The following is a 24,039-nucleotide window of genomic DNA, read 5'->3' on the forward strand; positions in this document are numbered from 1 at the left end:
ATATTCTTTCCTGCTTTGTCAAAGATTAGTTGGCCATACGTTTGTGCGTCCATTTCTGGGTTCTTTATTCTGTCCCATTCATCTGAGTGTCTGTTTTTGTGCCAGTACCATACTGTCTCGATGATTACCCCTTTGTAGTATAGCTTGAAGTCCAGGATTATGATGCCTCCTGCTTTGGTTTTCTTTTTCAAGATTGCTTTGGCTATTCGGGGTCTTTTCTGGTTCCATACAAATTTTAGGATTATTTTTTTCTAGCTCTGTGAAAAATGCTGGTGTTATTTTGATAAGGATTGCATTGAATATGTAGATTGCTTTGGGTAGTATCAACATTTTAACAATATTTGTTCTTACTATCCAGGAGCGTGGAATCTTTTCCCATTTTTTTTGGTGTGTGTGTCTTCTTCAATTTCTTTCATAAGCTGTCTATAGTTTTCAGTGTATAGATTTTTCACTTCTTTGGTTAGATTTATTCCTAGGTATTTTATGGGTTTTGGTGCAATTGTAAATGGGATTGATTCCTTGATTTCTCTTTCTGTTGCTTCATTGTTGGTGTATAGGAATGCAACCAATTTCTGTGTGTTGATTTTATATCCTGCAACTTTGCTGAATTCATGAATCAATTCTAGAAGTTTTTTGGTGGAATCTTTTGGGTTTCCCATATAGAGTATCATGTCATCTGCGAAGAGTGAAAGTTTGACCTCCTCCTGGCTGATTTGAATGCCTTTTATTTCTTTGTGTTGTCTTATTGCAGAGGCTAAGATTTCCAATACTATGTTGAATAACAGTGGTGAGAGTGGACATCCCTGTCTTGTTCCTGACCTTAGGGGGAAAGCTCTCAGTTTTCCCCATTGAGGATGATATTGGGTCTTTGGTATGTGGCTTTTATGATCTTGAGGTATGATCCTTCCATCCCTACTTTCATGAGGATTTTTATCAAGAAAGGATGCTGTATTTTTTCAAATATTTTCTCTACATCTATTGAGAGGATCATATGGTTCTTGTCCTTTCTTTTATTGAGGTGATGGATCACATTGATTGTTTTGTGGATATTGAACCAGCCCAGCATCCCAGGTACAAATCCCACTTGGTCGTGGTGAATAATTTTTTTAATGTATTGTTGAATCCAGCTGACTAATATCTTGTTGAGGATTTTTGCATCCATGTTCATCATGGAAATTGGTCTGTAGTTCTCCTTTTTAGTGGGGTCTCTGTCTGGTTTTGGAATCAGGGTAATGCTGGCTTCAGAGACAGAGTTTGGAAGTTTTCCTTCCATTTCTATTTTTTGGAACAGCTTCAAGAGAATAGGTGTTAACTCTTCCTTAAGTGTTTGGTAGAATTCCCCTGGAAAGCCATCTGGCCCTGAACTCTGGTTTTGGGGGAGATTTTTGATTATTAATTCAATTTCTTTACTGGGTCTGTTCAAATTTTCTATTTCTTCCTGTTTTAGTTTTGATAGTGTATATGTTTCTAGGAATTTGTCCATTTCTTCCAGATTGCCTATTTTATTTGCATATAATTGCTCATAATATTCTCTTATTATTGTTTTTATTTCTGCTGTGTTGGTTGTGATCTCTCCTCTTTTATTCTTGATTTTATTTATTTGGGTCCTTTCCTTTTTCTTTTTGATCAAACTGGCTAGTGGTTTATCAATTTTGTTAATTCTTTCAAAGAACCAGCTTCTGGTTTCATCGATCTGTTCTACTGTTTTGTTTTGGGTTTTTTTTTGTTTTTTTTTTTGTTTTTTTTGGTTTTGATAGCATTAATTTCTGCTCTAATCTTTATTATTTCCTGTCTTCTGCTGGTTTTGGGTTTTGTTTGCTGTTCTTTTTCCAGCTATTAAGGCGTAAGGTTAGGTTGTGTATCTGAGATCTTTCTTCCTTCTTTAGGAAGACCTGGATTGCTATATACTTTCCTCTTATGACCACCTTTCCTACATCCCAGAGGTTTTGGGTTGTGGTGTTATCATTATCATTGGCTTCCATGAACTTTTTAACTTCCCCTTTAACTTCTTGGTTAGCCCATTCATTCTTTAGTAGGATGTTCTTTAGCCTCCAAGTATTTGTTACCTTTCCAAAATTTTTCTTGTGGTTGATTTTGAGTTTCATAGCATTATAGTCTGAAGATATGCACGGTATGATCTCTATCTTTTTGTACTTGTTGAGGGCTGATTTGTGTCCCAGTATGTGGTCTATTCTGGAGAACATTCCATGTGCACTGGAGAAGAATGTATAGTCCACTGCTTTAGGATGAAATGTTCTGAGAATATCTGTTAAGTCCACCTGGTCCAGTGTGTCATTCAAAGCCATTGTTTCCTTGTTGACTTTTGACTAGATGATCTGTCCATTACTGTGAGTTGGGTGTTGAAGTCCCCTCCTATTATGGTATTACTATCAATGAGTTTCTTTATGTTTGTGATTAATTGATTTATATATTTAAGTGCTTTCACATTTGGTGCATAAATGTTCACAATTGTTAGGTCTTCTTGGTGGATAGACTCCTTAATTATGATATAATGCTCTTCTTCATCTCTTGATACAGTCTTTAAAGTATAGATTGTCTGATATAAGTATGGCTACTCTGACTTCTTTTGTTGACCATTAGCATGATAGATGGTTCTCCCTCCCTTTATTTTCAATCTGTAGGTGTCTTTAGGTCTAAAGTGGGTCTCTTGTAAACAGCATATAGATGGATCTTGTTTTCTTATCCATTCCATTACCCTGTTTTTTGATTGGAGCATTGAGTCCATTGACGTTTAGAGTAAGTACTGAAAGATATTAATTTATTGCCATTATGTTGCTTGTAGAGTTGGAGTTTCTGGTGGTGTTCTCTGGTCCTTTCTAGTCTTTGTTGCTTTTGGTCTTTATTTGTTTGTTTGTTTGTTTTTTCATCTTTTCTCCCCTCAAAGAGTCCCCCTTAAAATTTCTGGCAGGGCTGGTTTAGTAGTCACAAACTCCTTTAATTTTTGTTTACCTGGGAAACTTTTTATCTCTCCTTCTATTTTGATTTTTTTTCAACGTTTATTTATTTTTGGGACAGAGAGAGACAGAGCATGACAGGGCGAGGGGCAGAGAGAGAGGGAGACACAGAATCGGAAACAGGCTCCAGGCTCTGAGCCATCAGCCCAGAGCCCAACGCGGGGCTCGAACTCACGGACCGCGAGATCGTGACCTGGCTGAAGTCAGACGCTTAACCGACTGCGCCACCCAGGCGCCCCTCTCCTTCTATTTTGAATGACAGCCTTGCTGGATAAAGAATTCTTGGCTGCAGGGGCGCCTGGGTGGCGCAGTCAGTTAAGCATCCGACTTCAGCTCAGGTCATGATCTCGCGGTCCGTGAGTTCGAGCCCCGCGTCGGGCTCTGTGCTGACCACTCAGAGCCTGGAGCCTGTTTCAGATTCTGTGTCTCCCTCTCTCTCTGCCCCTCCCCATTCATGCTCTGTCTCTCTCTGTCTCAAAAATAAATAAATGTTAAAAAAAATAAAAAAAAAAAAGAATTATTCGCTGCATATTTTTCTGATTCAGCACATTGAATATATCCTGCCACTCCTTTCTGGCCTGCCAAGTTTCTGTGGATAGGTCTGCTGCAAACCTGATCTCTTTTCCCTTGTAGGTTAAGGACTTTTTTTCCCTTGCTGCTTTCATGATTCTCTCCTTGCCTGAGTATTTTGTGAACTTGACTATGATATGCCTTGTTGATGGTCAGTTTTTGTTGAATCTAATGGGACTCCTCTGTGCTTCCTGGATTTTGATGTCTGTGTCTTTCCCCAGGTTAGGACTTTTCTGCTACGATTTGCTCATATAACCCTTCTACCCCTATTTCTCTCTCTTCCTCTTCTGGGATCCCTATGATTCTGATGTTCCTTTTTAATGAGTCACTGATTTCTCTAAGTCTTAAATCGTGCCTTTTTGCCTTAATTCCCCTCTTTTTTATTTCTGCTTCATTATTCTCCATAAGTTTGTCCTCTATATCACTGATTCTCTGTTCTGCCTCATCCATTCTTGCTGCCTTGGCATCCATTAGAGATTGCAGCTCAGTTATAGCATTTTTAAATTTCATCCTGACTAGCGTTTACTTCTTTTATCCGCAGAAAGGGATTCTAATCTATTTTCGACTCCAGCTGGTATTCTTACTGTTGTGATTCAGTTCAGACATCTTGCTTGTATCTGTGTTGGTTAAGTCCTTGGCTGTCATTTCTTCCAGCTCTTTCATTTGGGGTGAATTCCTTTGTTTCATCATTTTGAAGGGAGAAAAGGAATTTTGAGGTAAAAAAATTAAAATTAAAAACATATTAAAATTAAAAATTAAACACACACACACAAAATAGAATAAATGAAGCTAGATTGTAGGTATGTTTTGGTCTGGGTGTTGAAAGGGGCTTGATAGATTAGAGAAAAAAGGGGAAGAAAAAAAAGGAAATCATTTGAAATTTTGAAAAAATGAATACACTGAAGTAGACTAAAATGAAATGATGGAAGTAAAATAAAATTTGAAAAAGTTTACACAAAAGTAAAAAATATAGTAGAAAAAATTAAAGAAAATATTTTTAATGTTTTTTATTTATTTTTTTGAGACAGAGAGAGAGACAGATAATAAGCAGGGGAGAGGCAGAGAGAAAGGGAGGCACAGAAGCAGGCTCCAGGCTCTGAGCTGTCAGCACAGAGCCCAACGTGGGGCACGAACTCATGGACTGTGAGATCATGACCTGAACCAAAGTCAGATGCTTAACCGACTGAGCCACCCAGGCACCCCTAAAGAAAATATTTTTAATAAAAATTGAAAATAAAAATGAATTTTTTCTCTTTCTGTATTCAAGAAAAAGAAAAGAAACAAAAAAGAAAAAAGAAAGAAGAAAGAAAAAAAATTGAATAGATCGACTGGTGAACAGACTGAAATACGACTGAAATTACTTCCTTTTCCCCTAGAAGTCTAACTATGAAGCACTTTATAGTCCATAAAGTAAGCAGGCAGAGGGACTTGTGTTTCTGAAGAGTGGGGTTGGCCCACTTGGGTGGGCTTAGTGTAATGGCTCCATTTTCCACTAGATGGTGCTGCTTAGCTTACTGGGGTGGATTGTTGTGACACTTGTAGGTGCATATGCGCCTGTGCGGGAGCGGTGAAAATGGCCATCACCCAGCTACCCAGTCTCTAGTATTGGAACTCTGTTCTCCCCCATCAGCAATTGTGCACCCGTCCTTTGTCTTTGGCTTCCTTCTATTCCCCGCTTTTACACAGTCCATGACCAAGCCCCAGGCAGCACCTCCCTACTGAGTTTTATCTCAGATGCAGCTGTTTTTCTGACCCCTTACTTCTGAGGGACTGTGGCTTTGACCCGTTATTCCCCTCTGCAGGCGGGTCTCAGCAAGCAATAGCCAGGTGCCAGCCACACCCAAGAACATCTGCAGGGCTGTGCTGCTGCTGATGCCCAGAGACTGTGGCCGGGTGCCAGCCCACCCCAGGAAAATTTCGTGAGATAGTGTAGCAACAGCATTTCAGGGATTATGGAAAATCACAACACACATCTGGTCACCCTTAATGACCTTGTTTCAGCACCAGTGAATGTGGTTGTTCTCCCAGGTCCACTGGGGCCTTGCCTTTGGGGGACCCACACAGCCTCTACCAGGTGTTCTCCCAGCAGGGGAGCTGCCTCTCCCTGTGTGGCCTGAAGAACACTGGACTCCACTCTGCTCCTGGGAATTCTCCCTTCCCACCAGAGCACCAGCAGGTATTGAGCTGTGGAGTTGCAGACTCTGTGCTCCCCCTGTTTATAGTCTTTTTTTTTTTTTAATTTTTTAACGTTTATTTATTTTTGAGACAGAGAGAGACAGAGCATGAACAGGGGAGGGGCAGAGAGAGAGGGAGACATAGAATCTGAAACAGGCTCCAGGCTCTCAGCTGTCAGCACAGAGCCCGACGCAGGGTTCGAACTCACAGACCGTGAGATCATGACCTGAGCCGAAGTTGGACGCTTAACCGACCAAGCCACCCAAGTGCTCCTCCCCCCCACCCCGTTTATAGTCTTAATGGAATTTAAACCCTCTTCTTTCTCCTTTCTCCTTTCTCCCTTTTTAGTTCAGCCCCTGTGGCTGCTTCCACTTTTCTACTTTCTCTCCAGCTGTTTTGGGGGGGATGACTTTTCCTGTATTCTCCCCCCACACCCATACCCCTGTTGCTGTCCTCTCCCCACCTGCAAAAGTGGCTCACTGCCCTCTAAAGCTTCTCTCTCCCCCAGTTCACCTTTCTGCACCATGTACCTCCTGAATTCTGTGGTTCAGGTTGTGCAGATTGTTGTATTAATCCTCTGATCAGTTTTCTAGGTGTGCAGGATGGTTTAGTGTTGGTCTGGCTGTATTTCATGGATGCAAGACACACAAAAAACTTCCATGATGTTCCGCCATCTTGGTTTCTCCCTCCATTTAGTTTTAATCTGTGTCTTTCTTGTCAGTGAGTTTGAACATTTTTTTTATGTGTCAGGAGAATTTGCATTTCTTTGAAGTTTTATATGTATTTCCAGTTTTTCTCAGAATTGTTGGTCTTTCTTTTCTTTTTTTAGCATGGAATGAATAATAGCACTCCTACTGTGGCCAAGATGGAATATTGATTATAGCCTCCCATCATAAAACTAAAAAGCTGAACAAAATATATACAGAAATTATCTTCAGGCATTGGGCAACAGACAGTGCAAGTTTACAATCTCTGAGAGAAGGGAATAATATGAAGTGAATTTTACATCTTTCTGCCTGGAAGACATTTCCAAGCCCCAAATGATGGCACAGGGAAGTGGAGTTCAGGTAGAGAGCATTGGAGTTCAGGGCTGCTAAAATGCATATGGTAGAGTAGCAGAAAGGAGTTACAGAGAAGGGGCCCCAGAAATCTTACAGAGCTTCTCCTCAGGTCCTTGGTCAAATCCTAAACTCTGAATGTGTGGACTCAGACTCTGCAAGGGCTAGCAGAAAACAGCTGCCAGGGCGCTGAGGGCAAAACATATACTTCCGAGGTCACAGGATACTGGAGACACAATGGAGATCTGACCCAACCAGAGTGGAGAGGTCTTCATAACCATCCCAGTCACATGAGGGCCTAGAAGGCTATGCTTTTGGAGTAAGGAAACTTCTCTAGGAATCAAGGAAAAATGGAAAAAGCACCCTAACAAAACCTAAAACCAAGCCTTGACATATATGATCAAGTTAATCCATCAGTAATTTAATTGCCTCCTGGAACAAAATTCAACACTATTTAGAGTGAAATAATATAATCCAAATTTTGGGGCACCTGAGTGACTCAGTCGGTTAAGCATCCGACTTTGGCTCAGGTCATGATCTCATGTCCATGAGTTCAAGCCCCGTGTCGGGCTCTGTGCTTGACAGCTCAGAGTCTGGAGCCTGTTTCAGATTCTGTGTCTCCTTTTCTCTCTGATCCTCCCCCGTTCATGCTCTGTCTCTCCCTGTCTCAAAAAGAAATAAACGTTAATATAATCCAAATTTCTACAATGTACATTCACAATGTTCAGCATATCAAAAAATATTTACTAGACATATGAAGAAGAAAGGATATTCAAAAATTAAGAGAAAAACCAGCCAACACATGCAGACCTGTAAATGGTTCAGATATTAGAATTAGCAGACAAGGGCTTAAAAAGACAACTATTTAAGTACATTAAAGAATTTTCAGGGGCGCCTGGGTGGCTCAGTCAGTTAAGCGTCCAACTTCGGCTCAGGTCACAATCTCACTGTCCGTGGGTTCGAGCCCCGTGTCAGGCTCTGTGCTGACTGCTCAGAGCCTGGAGCCTGTTTCAGATTCTGTGTCTCCCTCTCTCTCTGACCCTCCCCCGTTCATGCTCTGTCTCTCTCTGTCTCAAAAATAAATAAATATTAAAAAAATTTAAAAAAAAAGAATTTTCAGGAATAATATGTTAGTATAAGTATATCCTATTAATTATTTGGGATATACTTACACTAAAAATTATTCCTTGTTTATCAGAAATTTAAATATCACTAGGCATCCTGTATTTTACTTGGCAACCCTACCCCAAATGCCAAGCGGAAAGAAGAATCCAAAATCCCAGCCTCCTGCAAGTGGTCTGGCCTAGAGCATGGCCTCATGGGGACAATTGTGCATTGGATGGATTAGTGATAGTCATGGGGGCGCCTGGGTGCCTCAGTAGATTGGGCGTCTGACTCTTGGTTTTGGCTCAGGTCATGATCTCATGACTTGTGAGGCTGAGCCCCGCATCGGGCTCTGCAAGCCTGCTTGGAATTTCTCTCTCCCCACTTCTCTCTGCCACTGCCAGACTTGTTCTGTCTCTCTCTCAGTAAATAAACAAACATAAAAAATTATTTTAAAAAAGAGATGCTCAGTCATTTACTATGTCAAAATTGCCAGACCTTCATACTGCCAAGTACTATTTTTTACTAAATCAATTCTTTTTCATCTTGAAATCATTATAGATACAGGAGAGATTTCAAAGATAGTGCAGGGAGGTTTCATGTATTCTTCACTCCATTTCTTCCAATGGTTACATTCGACAGAAACATAGCTCAATATGAAAACAATGTCAAATGTACAGTTCTACACCATTTTATCCCATGTTTAGGTTCATGTGACCACCTGTAATCAGGATACAGAACTGTTCCACCACCACAAAGAGTTCCCTCTGCTACTCCTTTGTAATCACACCTCCCTCCTCCCTCCCACCACCCCTTCCCCAGTAACCACTGCTCTGCTTCCCATCTCTATGATTTTGTCATTCCAATACTGTTATATAAATGGAATTATATCCTATGTGACCTTTTGAGATTGGCCTTTCTCCCCTCACTCTGCATAATACCCTTGAGATCTATCCAAGTTGTTGCATATATCTATAGTTTGTCCCTTTTTATTGCTGAGTAGTATTTCATAGAATGGATGTCAAACAGTTTGCTTGACTGTTCACTATCTGAGGGATATTTGGTTGTTTCCAGTTTGAGATTATTACAAATAAATCTGCCATGAACAACTGCATATAGGTTTTTGTGTAGACATAATTTCTCTTTTTTTCCCCTGGGATAATTGCCCAAGAGTGTAATTGCTGGGTCCTATAGGAGGTATATATTTATTTTTATATTTTTTTAATGTTTATTCGTTTTTGAGAGTGAGAGAGAGACAGAGTGTGAGAGGGGGAAGGGCAGAGAGATGGGGAGACACAGAATCTGAAGCAGGATCCAGGCTCTGAGCTGTCAGCACAGAGTCCGACACAGGGCTTGAACTCACAGACCAAGAGATCATGACCTGAGCTGGAGACAGATGACCAACTGACTGAGCCACCCAGGCACCCCAAGGAGATATATATTTACCTTTTTTTTAAAGTGTATTTATTTATTTTGAGAGACAGCGAGCAAGCACAAGCAGGGGAGGGGCAGAGAGAGAGGGAGAGAGAGAAAAAAACCCAAGCAGACTCTGCACCATCAGCACAGAGCCCTACTCGACGTTGGAACCCTTGAAGTGCAAGATCATGACCTGAGCCAATCAAGAGTCAGTCGCTCAACCAACTGAGCCACCCAGGCGACCCCAGGTACATATTTAAAGAAACTGCCAAACTATTTCCTAGAGTATCTGCACCATTTTACACTTCCAACAGAGATCCATTTTTTAAGTTTATTTATTTAATTATTTATTTTGAGACAGAGAGAGAGAGAGAGAGAGAGAGAGAGAGAGCATGAGCAGGAGAGGGGCAGAAAGAGAGAGTGAGAATCCAGAGCAGGCTCCCTGTTGCCAGCACAGAGCCCGAGGTGGGGCTTGAACTCAGGAACTGTGAGATCTTGACCAGAGCCAAAATCAAGAGTTGGCTCCTTAACCAACTGAACCACCTGGGTGCCCCCCCAGAGATCCAGTTTTAATGGCATCTGCGCCAGGATTTGGTATTATCACGACTTTTTAGTTCAGCTGTTCTGATAGGTACGTAGTAATATCTTACCATGGTCTTAATTTGTATTTCCCTAAAAGCTAGTGAGGTTGGACATCTGTTTATGTACTTCAAATCAACTCATTTCTAACACCTAAACCAATGTATTTTTTTTTAATTTTTTTTCAACATTTATTTATTTTTGGGACAGAGAGAGACAGAGCATGAATGGGGGAGGGGCAGAGAGAGAGGGAGACACAGAATCGGAAACAGGCTCCAGGCTCCGAGCCATCAGCCCAGAGCCTGACGCGGGGCTCGAACTCACAGACCGCGAGATCGTGACCTGGCTGAAGTCGGACGCTTAACCAACTGCGCCACCCAGGCACCCCTAAACCAATGTATTTAAAAGGCAACCAAATTTGTGGTTCTCCATGTGTGGTCTCTGAGCTGCCAGCATGGCAGTTTGCTTGACTATCATTTACTATATATAGAAGGTAACTGTAAATATCAATTATTTATGGTATACCACCTGAAACCATCTTGCGTACCTACAGGTTCACACACCACATTCAGGGCAGGACACGTTCATTGCCCAGTTCTGGGGGTTCCATGCCCACAGATTATGATGTGAATTCCCCTCCCCCTGGAATTGTGCAGTACACAGCCTATACAGCTTTATGTGACGATTCTGACTCACAGACACTGATCTAGTCCTACTCACACCTCTTCCTGCCCTTAATTTGACACACACACACACACACACACACACACGGTAAGATTCCTCTTCCAGTGCTCTCACCCCTGCTAGGACTCAGGGCAGGGCTAGCACAATTCCTAGTGTGTTCAAAGCCTGCCCCTAGTCATTGCTGAGTGAAAAATCAGGTTCCAAAACAGAATACAGGGTAAGATACCATTATGAAATTTATATTAATAGTTGATAAAACAGACAATACACTGACATCAAAGGTGTTCCTCCACCAATCAAGTCTCCAACACTGGCTGAATGCCCTACAATTCAATTCAATTCAATTCAATTCTGACACTGTCTACCTAGAGTTAGCATCAGAGCCCACAGGTTGAGGGCTCAGTCCCACAAGACTGCCCGCACTTCAGACAGCAATTGGAAGCAGTGGGTTCTCTGGTTACCCCCACTTCTGTCTGGTTTGGCAACAAATCAGGGTTTTCACAACCCTCTCAAGTTAATTTGCTACAACATGTAACAGAAATTAGGGAAACATGCCCACCAGTTTACTATATAATAAAGGGTACAAATGAACCGTCCTATGAAGAGATACTCAAGGCAAGACCTGAAAGGGTCCCGAGTGCACGACTTCTGTCTCCATTGAGTTGAGACATGCTACTTCCCAGCACATGGATGTGATCACAACCCGGAAGCTCTCTGCAGTTCAGAGGTTTTTATGGAAGCTTCATCATGTAGACATGATCAGTCATTAACTCAGTCTGTAGCTCTTCTCCAAGCTTCCAATCATGGCTTGGTCTTCCTGGTGACCAGCCCCATCCTGAAGCTATCCAGGAGCCCACCAAGAGTCAAGGGACTCCTATTACCTAGGAAACTCCAAGGGATTTAGGAGCTCTGTGTCAGGAACTGAGGGCAGAGACCAAATATATATTTCTTATTAGGTCACAGTTGTGTACGTATGGAAAAAAGCCAGAAAGGGCTGTTAGAGAAGTTACCTGGGGAGAGAAGGGCTTTGCTAATTTTTTGTTGCTTTAACTTTTCTGTATTTTGTGATTTATTTACATGCCTTTTTGTGTTTATTTCAAAATGAATTACTATTTTAGGTTTTTATGTTAATCACCCAGTGCTCATCATGACAAGTGCACTCTTTAATCCCCATCACCTGTTTTACCCATTGTCCACCCACCCACCTCCCCTCTGGTAACCATCAGTTTGTTCTCTATAGTTAAGAGTCTGTTTCTTGGTTTGTCTTTCTTTTTTTTCCCTTTGCTCATTTGTTTTGTTTCTTAAATTCCACATGAGTGAAATCATATGGTATTTGTCTTCCTCTGACTTATTTCACTTAGCATTATACTCTCTAGCTCCATCCATTGTACATTGCAAATGACAAAATTTCGTTATTGTTTATGGCTGAGTAATATTCCACTGTGTATGTGTGTACACACATTTATACACACAAACACACACACACATCCCACATCTTATCTGTTCATCAATCGATGGACACTTGACACTTGGGCTGCTTGCATTTGAATGCCTACAATTTGGCTATTGTAAATAATGCTGCTATAAACATAGGGGTGCATGTATCCCTTTGAATTAGTGTTTTTGTATTCTTTGGGTAAATACCTAGTAACGTGGTAAATTGTAAAGCTAGTTCAAGTAACATTTTGAGGAAAAGTATTTCTAATGTGTGTTGAATTAGAGAGAAACCCTGTCAATGTTTGACAGGGTGATAAAACTGTAATCTTTGGGGTTATTTTTTCTACTAGACGGAAATCTGTAATTTAACATATAACCTTTCAGGTACATTTTCCTACATTAGTGGTTTTCAAAGTATAGTCCCCAAAGGGGAAGCATCAGTATCACTTGGGAACTTGGTGGGAATTGCACATTTTCGGGTCCCATCCCAGACCTGTTTAATTAGAAACTCCGAGGGTGGGAACCACCTCTGTTTGCCCAAGCCCTGCCAGTGGTCCTGATGCACTGTAAAGTTTGAGAACCACTGCTCTAAATAGTCAAATAATCTTTACTTGTGAAAAAATCCGAGACAGTGCTCCAGTATGACATTAAAAGGACACACCACCCACCTTTTTGCCTTGTTTCCAGATTTAAATAATTTGTCTGTCTGATGCTAAATTTCATATTTGCTCTTTCGTTTTTCAAATACCCTATCAACTTAAGGCAGTTTCCACCTATTCCCAAATTCTCTTTTTAATCAAAACTGGTTTTGATTAAACAGTCTATCAACTGTTTTCTTCTGTAACCTACTGATATGATGAAATAGAAATTGAGCCAGTCTTATAATGTTTAAAATGTAAGTTTTCTTTGACATCGTGTAGTATTTTAAAACACTATTGACTTAAACATGCTGACGTTTATGATTTTCAAAAAGCTCTTTATAAATGAGATCGATTTTAGCATGAATTAGGAAAGCTTTCCATCTTTTTCTATTTATGGAGAGTTTAATTGCGATGGGTTGTCCTTTGAAAGTTTGAAAGGCTGCAACAATAAAACCAGCTGGGCCTGGCTTATGGGGGCGGGATATGTCATTGAAGAGAGCTCTCAAATTGTTCAATTTCTTCTTTGGTTATTAGTCTATTCTCTAGGGTATTTTCGGTGCTGTTGCTGTTTTGATTTTTGCTTTTACCTCTTTAAGTGAATGTTGGAAACTGTTCCTAGTTCATCCCTTGCTCAAACTCACCAGTAAGTGGACTAATGCAACTTCAAACAACTTATTCTCTTCCCATTAGAAAAACTAAGGTATAACATCTAACGTTGGCGAAGCCACAGGGGAAGTTCTGAGCATGTCAATTGTTACAGCCAATTGTAACGAAGGCAACTAAAGGGAATTCATCAAAATGAAATAAAATACGCAGGCACTCGAGGGAGCTGGGAGGGTGCTGGTGACGTGGGCTGTACAGTTTATGAAAATTCATTAAGCTTTATACTTACAGAGTGTACAATTTTCTTTTTTTTTCAACGTTTATTTATTTTGGGGACAGAGAGAGACAGAGCATGAACGGGGGAGGGGCAGAGAGAGAGGGAGACGCAGAATCGGAAACAGGCTCCAGGCTCTGAGCCATCAGCCCAGAGCCTGACGCGGGGCTCGAACTCACGGACCACGAGATCGTGACCTGGCTGAAGTCGGACGCTTAACCGACTGCACCACCCAGGCGCCCCACAATTTTCTTTATGTGTATCTTGTTTCAGTAAAGTTTTTAAACTGTCTTTTGCCGCAGCCCACAGCTAACTATAACGGCACGGCTTACTGGCGGCATACACGGAACGACCTGAACCCCCCCCTTCTCAAGAGTATCATCGCAAGTGCCAAAAAGGGCTCCCGGACTCCTGGTCTCTTAAGTTGAACACATTCAACGGCTCCCTGTCCCTCTCTTCTAGCTAAACTGGGGGCCGGCGCCGGGCAGTTCCGGGAAGAGGTTCCGGGGAGACACGGAACTCATCGCCAGCCCCCTGCAGCTCCGGACGCGCACACGCGCGCCCGTCCCCGCCCCCGCCCGCAGAAGCCCCGCCCCGCGTCACGTGAGGGCCAAGTCAGCTGACCAGGCGCGCAGGGAGGAGAAAGGCCGGGCGGCTTTCTGGCGCAATGGTGAGGGCCGCGGGGTGTCGGGAGGCGGGGCCCCGGGGCCCCGGGGCCCCGGGGCGGGCCCCCGAGTCTTGTGGCTGCGACCGCGGGCGGACGTCGGGACGGGCAGGTGGAGACGGTCCCGGACCCTCGGCAGACACCTGCGGTCATGAGGGCCGAGCGTCCGGCTGGCAGGGCGGGCGGGCGGGCGGGCGCCCTGCGTCCTTGGTGTCCCGGGTGCTTCCTCGGCGGAAAGGAAGGGCCCGCACCCCCCCGGACAGGAACTGGGCTTGCCTGCGGCGGGAGGTGCCCGCTTCCCGGCCCTCCTGTGAGACCTGGAGAATAATTTGCTTGGAATTAGGCTGAGTCTTCCGCACTGTTAGGAAGCCCCTTCGCCCTTCCCAGAACCAGACAGGACTAGACGTGGGATTGAGGCTTCTCCACTCCTCCATCCATTCATTCCTTCGACAGACTTCGAGTGCCTACTCTGTACCAGGCAGGGTGCCAGGCGCTGGGACTTCAGCTGCAGGGGGCCTGAATTGGCGGTCATAGTTAGGACTTGAGGGGACGGGACCTAACGTGTGTAGTGTTAGGAAGGCTTCCTGAGCCTGACAGCAACCTGAGGAGGCGGGGGCAGGGAAGAAAGCTGGCTGGCGGCAGTGCAGTTTGTGTACCAGAGGTTTGGAAGCTTTGCGGGTGGGGGCTGTATCTTCAGACAGAGAACAGCATGTTTAAAGACTTCAGGGGAGAGAGAGCAGGGCTCCCTAGGTAGACGCACTTCACCTATCTGGAAGGGGACCAACTGGAGGTTAGTGAAACATGAGGCTCAACAGGTAAGCAAAGACCATATCTTGCTGGGTCTTGAGAGCTGGGAAAGGAGTTTACTTTAAGAAGAGAGCACTGAAAAAAAAAAAAAAAAAAAGAAGAGAGCACTGAGAAGCTAGGAAGATCCTTTCCAGCAGAAATTAGAGATATTTTCCTATTTTCGGCTGACTTGTGGTGGGAGCAGGAGGGGAGCAGAGGGCCCCAGTTAGGGCAGCAGACCCCCCAGGAAATGGTGGTGACCTGAGTTAGGGCAGAGAGAGTGGAGAAATCATCAGGGCCTAAGGACCAGAGGCTTGAGGGAAAAGGGAGAGGCAGGTGTCTGGGCTTGGTTCCCAGGTGGCTGTGCTCAGTGGGATGGGAAACCCAGGAAGGGGAGCAGGCTTCAGTGGGAAGAGCACATTCTGCCAGGCGCTGTGGGAGGTGTCTGTGGGCCACCAGGTGCAGCTGGGAGAAGACCGTCTAGATTTCAGGGGCTAAAGCTCAGAAGAGAATCTACAGTGCAGTTATAAATTTAGGAGTCATCAGCACCAAGGTGATCACTAAAAACAAGTAACCTGAGTGATGTGAATTGGGGAGAGAGGACCTAGAGCAGAACCTTGAGAAATGCCAGCATTTTAAGAAACGAACGCAAGAAACACATTCTTGTAGTAAAAAAATGTAAATAATACAGAGATGGTGGAAGACTTCTGTGGGTAGAAGTCAGGGGCCCATGAACTTAGGAGAAATCTCACATCTTAATTTTCACTAACTTCAAACTGAAATTCAGCATTGCCTTCAATCATGAATGTTGGCAATAAGCCCCAATATTAGCATCTCTGACTTTGTCACCAATAGAAATGAGAGATATCTGCCTATCACATTACAGTTGTTGACACTGTTCATGTATGTATTTATGTTCATTTGTAAATTACAGTGGATATCAGACTTGAAACATACACCACATCACCAATTTATTTGAAGATTTTGATAACTTAGTTTCCTTTGCAGTCCTATGTATTTTATGCATTTAAAAACATTGTTTTGAGGGGCACCTGGGTGGCTCAGTCGGTTAAGCCTCCAACTTCGGCTCAGGTCATGATCTCACAGTTCATGGGTTCACGGGTCCAAGCCCCATGTCAGGCTCTGTGCTGACAGCTCAGCCTGGAGCCTGCTTTGGATTCAGTGTCTCCCTCTCTGCCCCTCCCCGCTCATGCTCTGTCTCTCTCTCTCTCAAAAATTAATAAACATTTAAAAAATTAAAGTAAAAATAAAAACATTGTTTTGAGAAAGGCCTGCAGGTTTTGCCAGATGCCAAATGAGTCTATGGCACCAAAATGTTAAAAACCCCTGAAATAGAGACGAGTGCAAGCCTGTCACTGTCCTTAACACCCCATCACCTCACCAACTGGTCCAGGCTCCTGCCCCAGAGTAATGACAGCAGGTGATGTGCAGAGATCACTATTTGGGGGTGGGGGGAGGAGGGTGAGCCAGCGAATGAGACCAAGGCCAGGACCGGGAGAAGTCCAGAAGAGTATGCTGTTTCACCAGGAAGGACGGGTTTGTGTCAGATGTCACTGAGGAGTTGAGGAAGAGGAAGGCCAGATTTAGTGACAGTCATTTGTGACCATGGCTATGGGACTTCACTGGAGGCCCATATAGAAGCACCAGTGCAGTAGGGTCAGGTGAAGAGGAGCAAGAGGGTTGGAGGTTGAAGGGTCGTGGAGCAGGTCTGAAGTGTCTGAGAAGGTGACTGGGGGGGCCAAGTAGAGGACATGGTGTTTCCAGGCTGCCTGAGGGTCCAGTGGGATCAGGAGAGCATGGGTTTGCGGTGTCCTCAGTTTATGCGGTTTTGTTCCCAGCAGCAGGAAGCTGCCAACAGGTAAGAGGCATGGAAGGATGGACGTGGATGTTGCTGTGCACTAGAGTCCTGCCAGGCGGACAGGAGCTGGTCTGGGGAATGGAGGGTATGGGCAAGATGTGGTTGACAGAGTGGGTTTGCATTCTAGCAGGAGACAGACCTCAAATAGATAATAAAACCTGTCTGCTGTGATAAATGCTGTGGAGATCAAGAAAGAAGGATAGAGCAATGCCTTGGGTGGCTCAGTTGGTTAAGCACCTGACTTGATTTTGGCTCAGGTCATGATCTCACAGTTCCTGAGTTTGAGCCCCACGTCGGGCTCCATGCTGAGAGCGCAAAGCCTGCTTGGGATTCTCTGTCTCCCTGTCTGCCCCTCCCCCACTCGTGCCCCCCCTTCACAAAAATAAATAAATATTAAAACAAAATAATAAAAAGGATAGGGGCTAGAGTATGATGGAGAAGAGGTATTTTATTTTTTTGTTTGTTTTCAGTTTATTTATTTTGAGAGAGAGAGCACGAGCAGGAAGGGGCAGAGAGAGAGAGGGAGACAGAATTCTAAGCAGGCTCCACAATGCCACAGAGCCTGAGGGGGGGCTCAAACTCAGAAACCATGAGATCATGACCTGAGCCGAAATCAAGAGTCAGACGCTTAACTGACTGAGCTACCTGGGAGCCCCAACTATTTTATTAACAGCTTAACTGAAGTAAAGTCAGTAATATACATCTGTAAATGTACAGTTCAATAAGTTTCAACACGTATATGTTCCTGAAAACTTTACCACAGTCAAGATCACTGGGGCACTGGCCCCCAGAATTGCCTTGTGTAAGGGGCTGTTTTAGAAAGTATGGTCAGAGAATGCCCATTTGAGCAGAGACCTGAATGAAAGATGAGAGAGCAGGGTGCTCAGAGGGGATGGCAAGGACACGGGAGAGCGCCCGTTGTAACAGGAGTAGCAGGGAGGCCAGTGTGGCTGGAGCTGGAGAAGGGAAGGAGGAGGAAGTGAGAGGTCATGACGCCCTGACAAGGACTTTTTCTATGCTGTACCCCCAGCACTTAGAGCAGGGTCTGCCACAGAGAAGTTTGCCACAGTCACTGCTGAGCACATGAACACCCAGGACAGGCATCAGAACTAGGCTTGGTGGCGGGTGGGGTCAGTGAGAGGGTTCCCTAAATGGCCTGGTAATCGGAGAGAACAAGTGGCCAGACGGCCTCCATCTTGGACAGGGAGCAGGGGTCCCTAAAGAACAGAATGTGGGAGACACCTGGCCACACCTCGGCACCCCCCCCCCCACCCCCTGCCCCAGCCTGACCACCTGCCTCACTCTTGTGCAGAGGTTCCGGTTCTGCGGTGATCTGGACTGTCCTGACTGGGTCCTGGCGGAGATCAGCACGCTGGCCAAGATTGTTGAGTGCATGGGATCTTTTTGAGGGTGGGAGGAGCAGGGATGGGGGATGGGGGCTTTGGGGATGAAGGGTGGTGAGGTCACTCAGAGGTTGGGGCCTCAGTGCCCTCAGCTTGTCCTAGCCTGCTGTATGACTCTGATCATGTGGCCAGCCCTCTCTGAGCCCGCCCCCCCAGCATAGAGGGGTGAGGTGGGACACTTTGACTAATGCAAGGCCTTCCCCTCCAGTCCTCTGTGAAGCTGAGGCTGCTGTGTAGCCAGGTGCTGAAAGAACTCCTGGGACAGGGGATTGACGTGAGTGCCGGGCCCAGCACCCCACTGTCCCATGAGCCTGTGACCTCTACTGCCCTGAAAGTGCACCAGACCCAGGGAGGCGGGTGATCAGGACCCTGGCTGGGGTGCAAGAGGCTGGTGAGCAGGGGTCTGGCACCCCCTGAGGGCCTCCTTTCCCCATAGTACGAGAAGATCCTGAAGCTCACCGCCGATGCCAGGTTTGGTGAGTACCCCACTGAGTCCACAGATGTTTGGGCCACTCTAGGTACTAGGCCTGGGGGTTAGCACAGAGGCCCCTCCTCCCAGCAGTCTGCCCTGATGCACTTGCCTCAGCAGAGGCGCATGAGGGGAAGAAAGGTGTTGACATCCCCCCCCCGCTCGCCAGTGTCCTCTTCCACTTCCTGGTGAAGCAGTAACAGTGCTCATGGGCTCAAGCAGGCCCAGGGGCTCTGAGCTGAAGATAGTAGGGCAACAAGGAGCTGGCCGAGGCCACAGTGACACCCCCTACCCCACCCATGGGTCCTCCCAGAGTCGGGCGATGTCAAGGCCACGGTGGCAGTGCTGAGTTTCATCCTCTCCAGTGCAGCCAAGCACAGCGTGGATGGCGAGTCCTTGTCCAGCGAACTGCAGCAGCTGGGGCTGCCCAAAGGTATGGGTGTGCAGGCAGCAGGCAGGTAACCTGTGTGCCAGAGGCTGCTGGGCAGCAGGCAGGGCCGGGTGGCCCTGAGAGGTTCCCTGTGAGCAGTCTGAGCCCCTACCTGCTACTTCAGGGGACCTCTATTCTGCCCCCAGAGCACGCAGCCAGCCTCTGTCGCTGTTATGAGGAGAAGCAGAGTCCTCTACAAGAGCACCTGCGGGCCTGCAGCCTGCGTGGTGAGTGTGGGGGGTGGGGTCTGGCTTCCACTCTAGAAGGTGCCTGCTGCCCGAGAGGTGCTTGACCTCAGGAAGGAGACTCGACCCTGGTCACATGTGGAGGAGTTACAGAGCCCAGGACTCCTGACTCCAGCCCAGATTTCTTTCCTCTGAGATCTGTGGATAATCTATCTAGCTTCTGATTGTGGTGTGTCTGCCCTGGGTCAGAGGGATGAGAGCTTCTCAGAGATCAGGCAGCTTTTGAAGGGTTGAGAGCTGACCCAGGTGTGGGCTAAGGGCTGTGTGGCTCACCAGCCTGTGATCCTGAGAGCCCCACCCCACCCCGCAGTGAATAGGCTGGCGGGCGTGGGCTGGCGCGTGGACTACACCCTGAGCTCCAGCCTGCTTCGGTCCGTGGAAGAGCCCATGGTGCATCTGAGGCTGGAGGTGGCAGCTGCCTCGGGTGCCCCGGCCCAGCCTGTGGCCATGTCCCTCTCAGCAGACAAGTTCCAGGTCCTCCTGGCAGGTGAGACTCCGCTGTACCCGGAGGGGGAAGGGCCCCTCCCAGATCCCACCCCAGTGCTGCCCACCTACCCCCGCCTCTTCCTCCCGCAGAACTGAAGCAGGCTCAGACCCTGATGAGCTCCCTAGGCTGAGGAGAATGGTGTTTGGGGCCCCTGTGGAGCCGCCTTGCCCGTGTCGAGTTGCTGCCCCCCAAACTCTTGAGGGGTGGCTCCAGCTCCAGGACCCTGGAGGCCTGGCCTCCCAGATCTCTGGCTTGCCAGGTTACCACTTGAGAATTCAGCATAAGGATTCTGAGGATTTTTCCAGCATTGCCCTCCCTCCCCCACGAGAGGCACTTGTCAACAGTTTTCACAAGCAGGAAGAATAAACAGAAGTGTAAAGGAGTGTGTGCACAGGTTTCTTTTTGGGTTCAAATGAAAGGTTTTTGTGAGAGAAGCCAAGCAACATACAGATGTCCCCGGCCCGTCACTCTTTTTCTCTTTCCATCTGCTGGTTGAGGCAGGTCAGGGGTGAGGCAGAACAAGGACCAAAATGAAACAGCTTGTCGGTAGACCAGAAAATCAGGGTTCTGGTTCCTAGTGACACTCGTGGCACTGCCCTCTCAGGCTGGCGGCAAGCACGTGGCCATAGTGCCAGATGCCCCAAAGAGAGAAAGGAGAGAGCCCTGCTCTTCCTGCTGTGTCCATTTAGAAGAGAGGAAGCCTGCACCCCCTCAAACCACTCATTGTCAAGAGGAGTGGGGTAGGGACTGAATGTATGTGTCCTCCCCCCCCCCCCCACCCCAGATGAAGCCTTAACTGCCCAATTAGATGGTTTTAGGAGATGGGGCCTTTGTAGAGTGATTAGGTTTAGATGAGGTCATGAGGGTGGGACCTTCATGATGGGATTAGGAAAGACCGAGGGACTCTCTCCACAAACATGTACTGAGAAAAGGCCACATGAGAACAGCAAAGCAGGAGAAGCCCCACCAAGAACCAAATCTTCTGGCTCCTTGATCTCAGACTTCCCAGCCTCTGGAACATGAGAAATAAATGTGGTTTGAGCCACCCAGTTTGTATTTTATTACAGCACCTTAAGCCTAAAACATCTTAGGGTGCGGGAAAACCATCAAAGAATAGTCCTGTCAAAAGGATCCAGCATGTCCCACTGGCCAAAGATGGTTCCATTTAAGCATCAGAAAGTTTAAGGACCGACTTCTGCTTCTGGGAAAATGGAGCATTTTTTCCTCCCACTAAGTAGAGCTGAAAACCTTGGACATTACTTACGAAACAAACATAAGACTCTAAAAGGTGAAGAGAAGGCAGACTGGCTAGGATCCTCAGGAACTGAAGGATCGCAGCAGAGTAGATCTTAGATTTCCTTTTGCTTTGTGTGTCCCGGCCTGGAGGCGGGAGACTGGCAGCCTGGGACACACCAGCACACAGAAAACCCTGACAAGCATCCTCTCTTGAGCCAAAGGACCAGGAAAGGGGCCAACCAACAAGACGGGAAACTACAGATACTCACTGCTGGCCTCCAGTCACAGCACAGAGAAACTGCAGTCCCTTTTCCACCCCTGCGCCAAGCCCCCCCCCCCCCCCCTGCAGAGGCTGAGTGGGTGCCTAGATTCCCACCCCACATGGCAACAAGGAAGTGGCATTCCCTCCTCCTTTCCTCACTGGTGCTGTGTCTGGGAAGCCCTGCTAAAAAAGAGGATCTAAATAAGATCCAGAGTCTCAATACCCCAAATGTCCAGGATTTAAAAAAAAAAAAGCCAAGAACCAAGAAACTTTCCGTTTGAATGAGAAAAGACAACAGATGCCAACACCAAGAAAATACAGACTTGTATGCCAAAGATTTTATTTTTTTGAATGTTTTTATTTATTTATTTTGAGAGAGCATGTGAACAGAGGGAGGGCCAGAGAGAGAATCCCAAGCAGGCTCCATGCTGGCAGCACAGAGCCCAACACGGTCATGAGATCATGACCTGAGCCAAAATCAAGAGTCTGACACCCAACCACCTGAGCCACCCAGGCACCTCTATGCCAAGAACTTAAATTTTTTATTTTTTTATTTAAAAAATTAACATCCATTTTTTTTTTTTGACAGAGACAAGAGTGTCAGTGGGGGAGGGGCAGAGAGTGAGGGGGAGACAAAATCCGAAGCAGGCTCCAGGCTCTGAGCTGTCAGCACAGAGCCTGACGTGGGGCTCAAATTCACAAACCTGAACCAAAGTCAGCCCCTTAACCAACTGAGCCACCCAGGTGCGCCTCTGCCAAGGATTTTAAAGCAGCCAATGTAAAAATGCCTCAAGTCTTAATAGAAGATACAAGGAAGCAGATATAAGTTTTAGAACTGAAATCTGTAGTAATCAAAGTGAGAAATCAATAGATGGACTTATTAGAAGAAAGAATCCATGGATTTGAAGATAAATCCTAGAAATTATCCAATCTGAACAACAGCAGATAATTTGGAAAATAAGCACACAGAAACCAATAAAACAGAGTCTTGGACCTGCAGGACTGTAACATAAGCTCTAATATTCATGCCTTCAGAGTCTCAGAACGTGAGGAGAAAGAGGCTAGGACAGAAAAAAAATATGCAAAGAAATAATAGCTGAAAATCTCCCCAACATGGCAAAAGTTCCCTAAACCTGCAGAGTCCAGAAGCTGAATGAATCCCATGTGGGTCGGACCCAAAGAAATCCATGTTGAGCTACATCATACAATCAAACTTCCGCAAGCTAAAGAAGAGAAAAAAAAAAAATCTTGAAAGCAGCAAGAGAGAAATGACACTTTACCTTATGGGGGGAGAAACTGTTCGAATGAGCGTGGACTTCTCACCAGAAACCATAGAGGCCAAGTGGAAGAAGCACATTTTTCAGGCCCTGAAAGAGAATTTCAACCGAGAAGTCTATATTCAGCAAAATCACCTCGAGAGTAAAGGGGGAAATCAAGATATTCTCCGATGAAGGGTAACTAATATAAGTTGTCACCAGCAGACCTAAAAATAAAAAGGCGAAAGGAGGATCTCTAATCAGAAGGGAAATGATGAAGGAATCTCGGAACATCGGGGAGTAAGAGCAATGGAAGGAGTAAAACTATGGATACGGTTAGACTTGAGCATTTTCGGTTCCGTTTGACAGTTGAAGCAAAACGTGGAACACTGGTGGATGTGGTTTTCAGAGTATGTAGAGGGAATATTTCAGGTTATTATAAACAGGAGAGGGTAAGGGGAGGTAAGGTTTCTACACGGCACTTAGACAAAGCGTCGATACCAGTGAACCATGACAAATACGTGTGTCGTATCTAGAACAACTAGTTCAGAGGCTGTGCAATGTAATACACTCAAAAGCAACACCAAGTCAAAGTGGAATTCGAAACATTCAGGTGGCCCACGGGAGAGCAAGAAGAAGGCAAAAATGGAAAAATCGAATAAACAAAAATAAAGTGGCAAAAAGTCACAAGGAAGTTCAAAATCTCCTCAAACGTTTAATATAAGCTTGATTTCCCAGGTAGCATTACATCCTCAGTGGGGTCACAGAATCCCACAGGTACTTCTCTCATGGCCTTATAACATGGATTGTAATTTTGTGTTTAGTCATTTGCCTCTTTTATCATTCTGAGTTTGTTAAGGATGGGAATTGTATTCCCATGTTTGTATAGCCCCAGTGCCTAATAAAGTACCCCTCCAATAGATGGGGGAAAAGATAAAGACTTGAACGGATTTAAAGATGTTGAATGTAAACAAATCCTTGGGGCGCCTGGGTGGCGCAGTCGGTTAGGCGTCTGACTTCAGCCAGGTCACGATCTCGTGGTCCGTGAGTTCGAGCCCCGTGTCGGGCTCTGGGCTGATGGCTCAGAGCCCGGAGCCTGTTTCCGATTCTGTGTCTCCCTCTCTCTCTGCCCCTCCCCTGTTCATGTTCTGTCTCTCTCTGTCCCAAAAATAAATAAACGTTGAAAAAAAAATTAAAAAAAAAAAAAACAAAAAAAATCCTTGAGTCTCTAATAGAAGAGTCTATAAAAGATGCAGTCCGTCCCCCCAAAAGCCAAATCAGTCCTGATTTGTCACCATTGGATGTTATTGGACCAAATTTTTAGCCTGAAAATTGATAGTTAAAGGGAAAGAATTCAGATCTCTCCTGTGTTTTTAGCATTTCAGGATAACCAGATAACCTTAGTC

General features: G+C 45.5%; 1 protein-coding gene across 1 annotated transcript; it reads left to right on the forward strand.

The window, feature by feature from the left end:
• Positions 1-14,103: 14,103 nt before the first annotated feature.
• On the forward strand, positions 14,104-20,262 carry COMMD4 (COMM domain containing 4). Its single transcript, XM_040493302.1, has 8 exons — positions 14,104-14,186; positions 18,158-18,229; positions 18,457-18,522; positions 18,685-18,724; positions 19,031-19,150; positions 19,294-19,374; positions 19,703-19,879; positions 19,969-20,262. The coding sequence occupies exons 1-8, from the start codon at positions 14,184-14,186 to the stop codon at positions 20,007-20,009; spliced, it is 600 nt and encodes a 199-aa protein (XP_040349236.1). The 5' UTR covers positions 14,104-14,183; the 3' UTR covers positions 20,010-20,262.
• Positions 20,263-24,039: the final 3,777 nt, after the last annotated feature.

Source organism: Herpailurus yagouaroundi, unplaced genomic scaffold (genome assembly GCF_014898765.1).
Source record: "Herpailurus yagouaroundi ecotype Mexico unplaced genomic scaffold, PumYag 184, whole genome shotgun sequence".
Taxonomy (NCBI): Eukaryota; Metazoa; Chordata; class Mammalia; order Carnivora; family Felidae; genus Herpailurus; species Herpailurus yagouaroundi.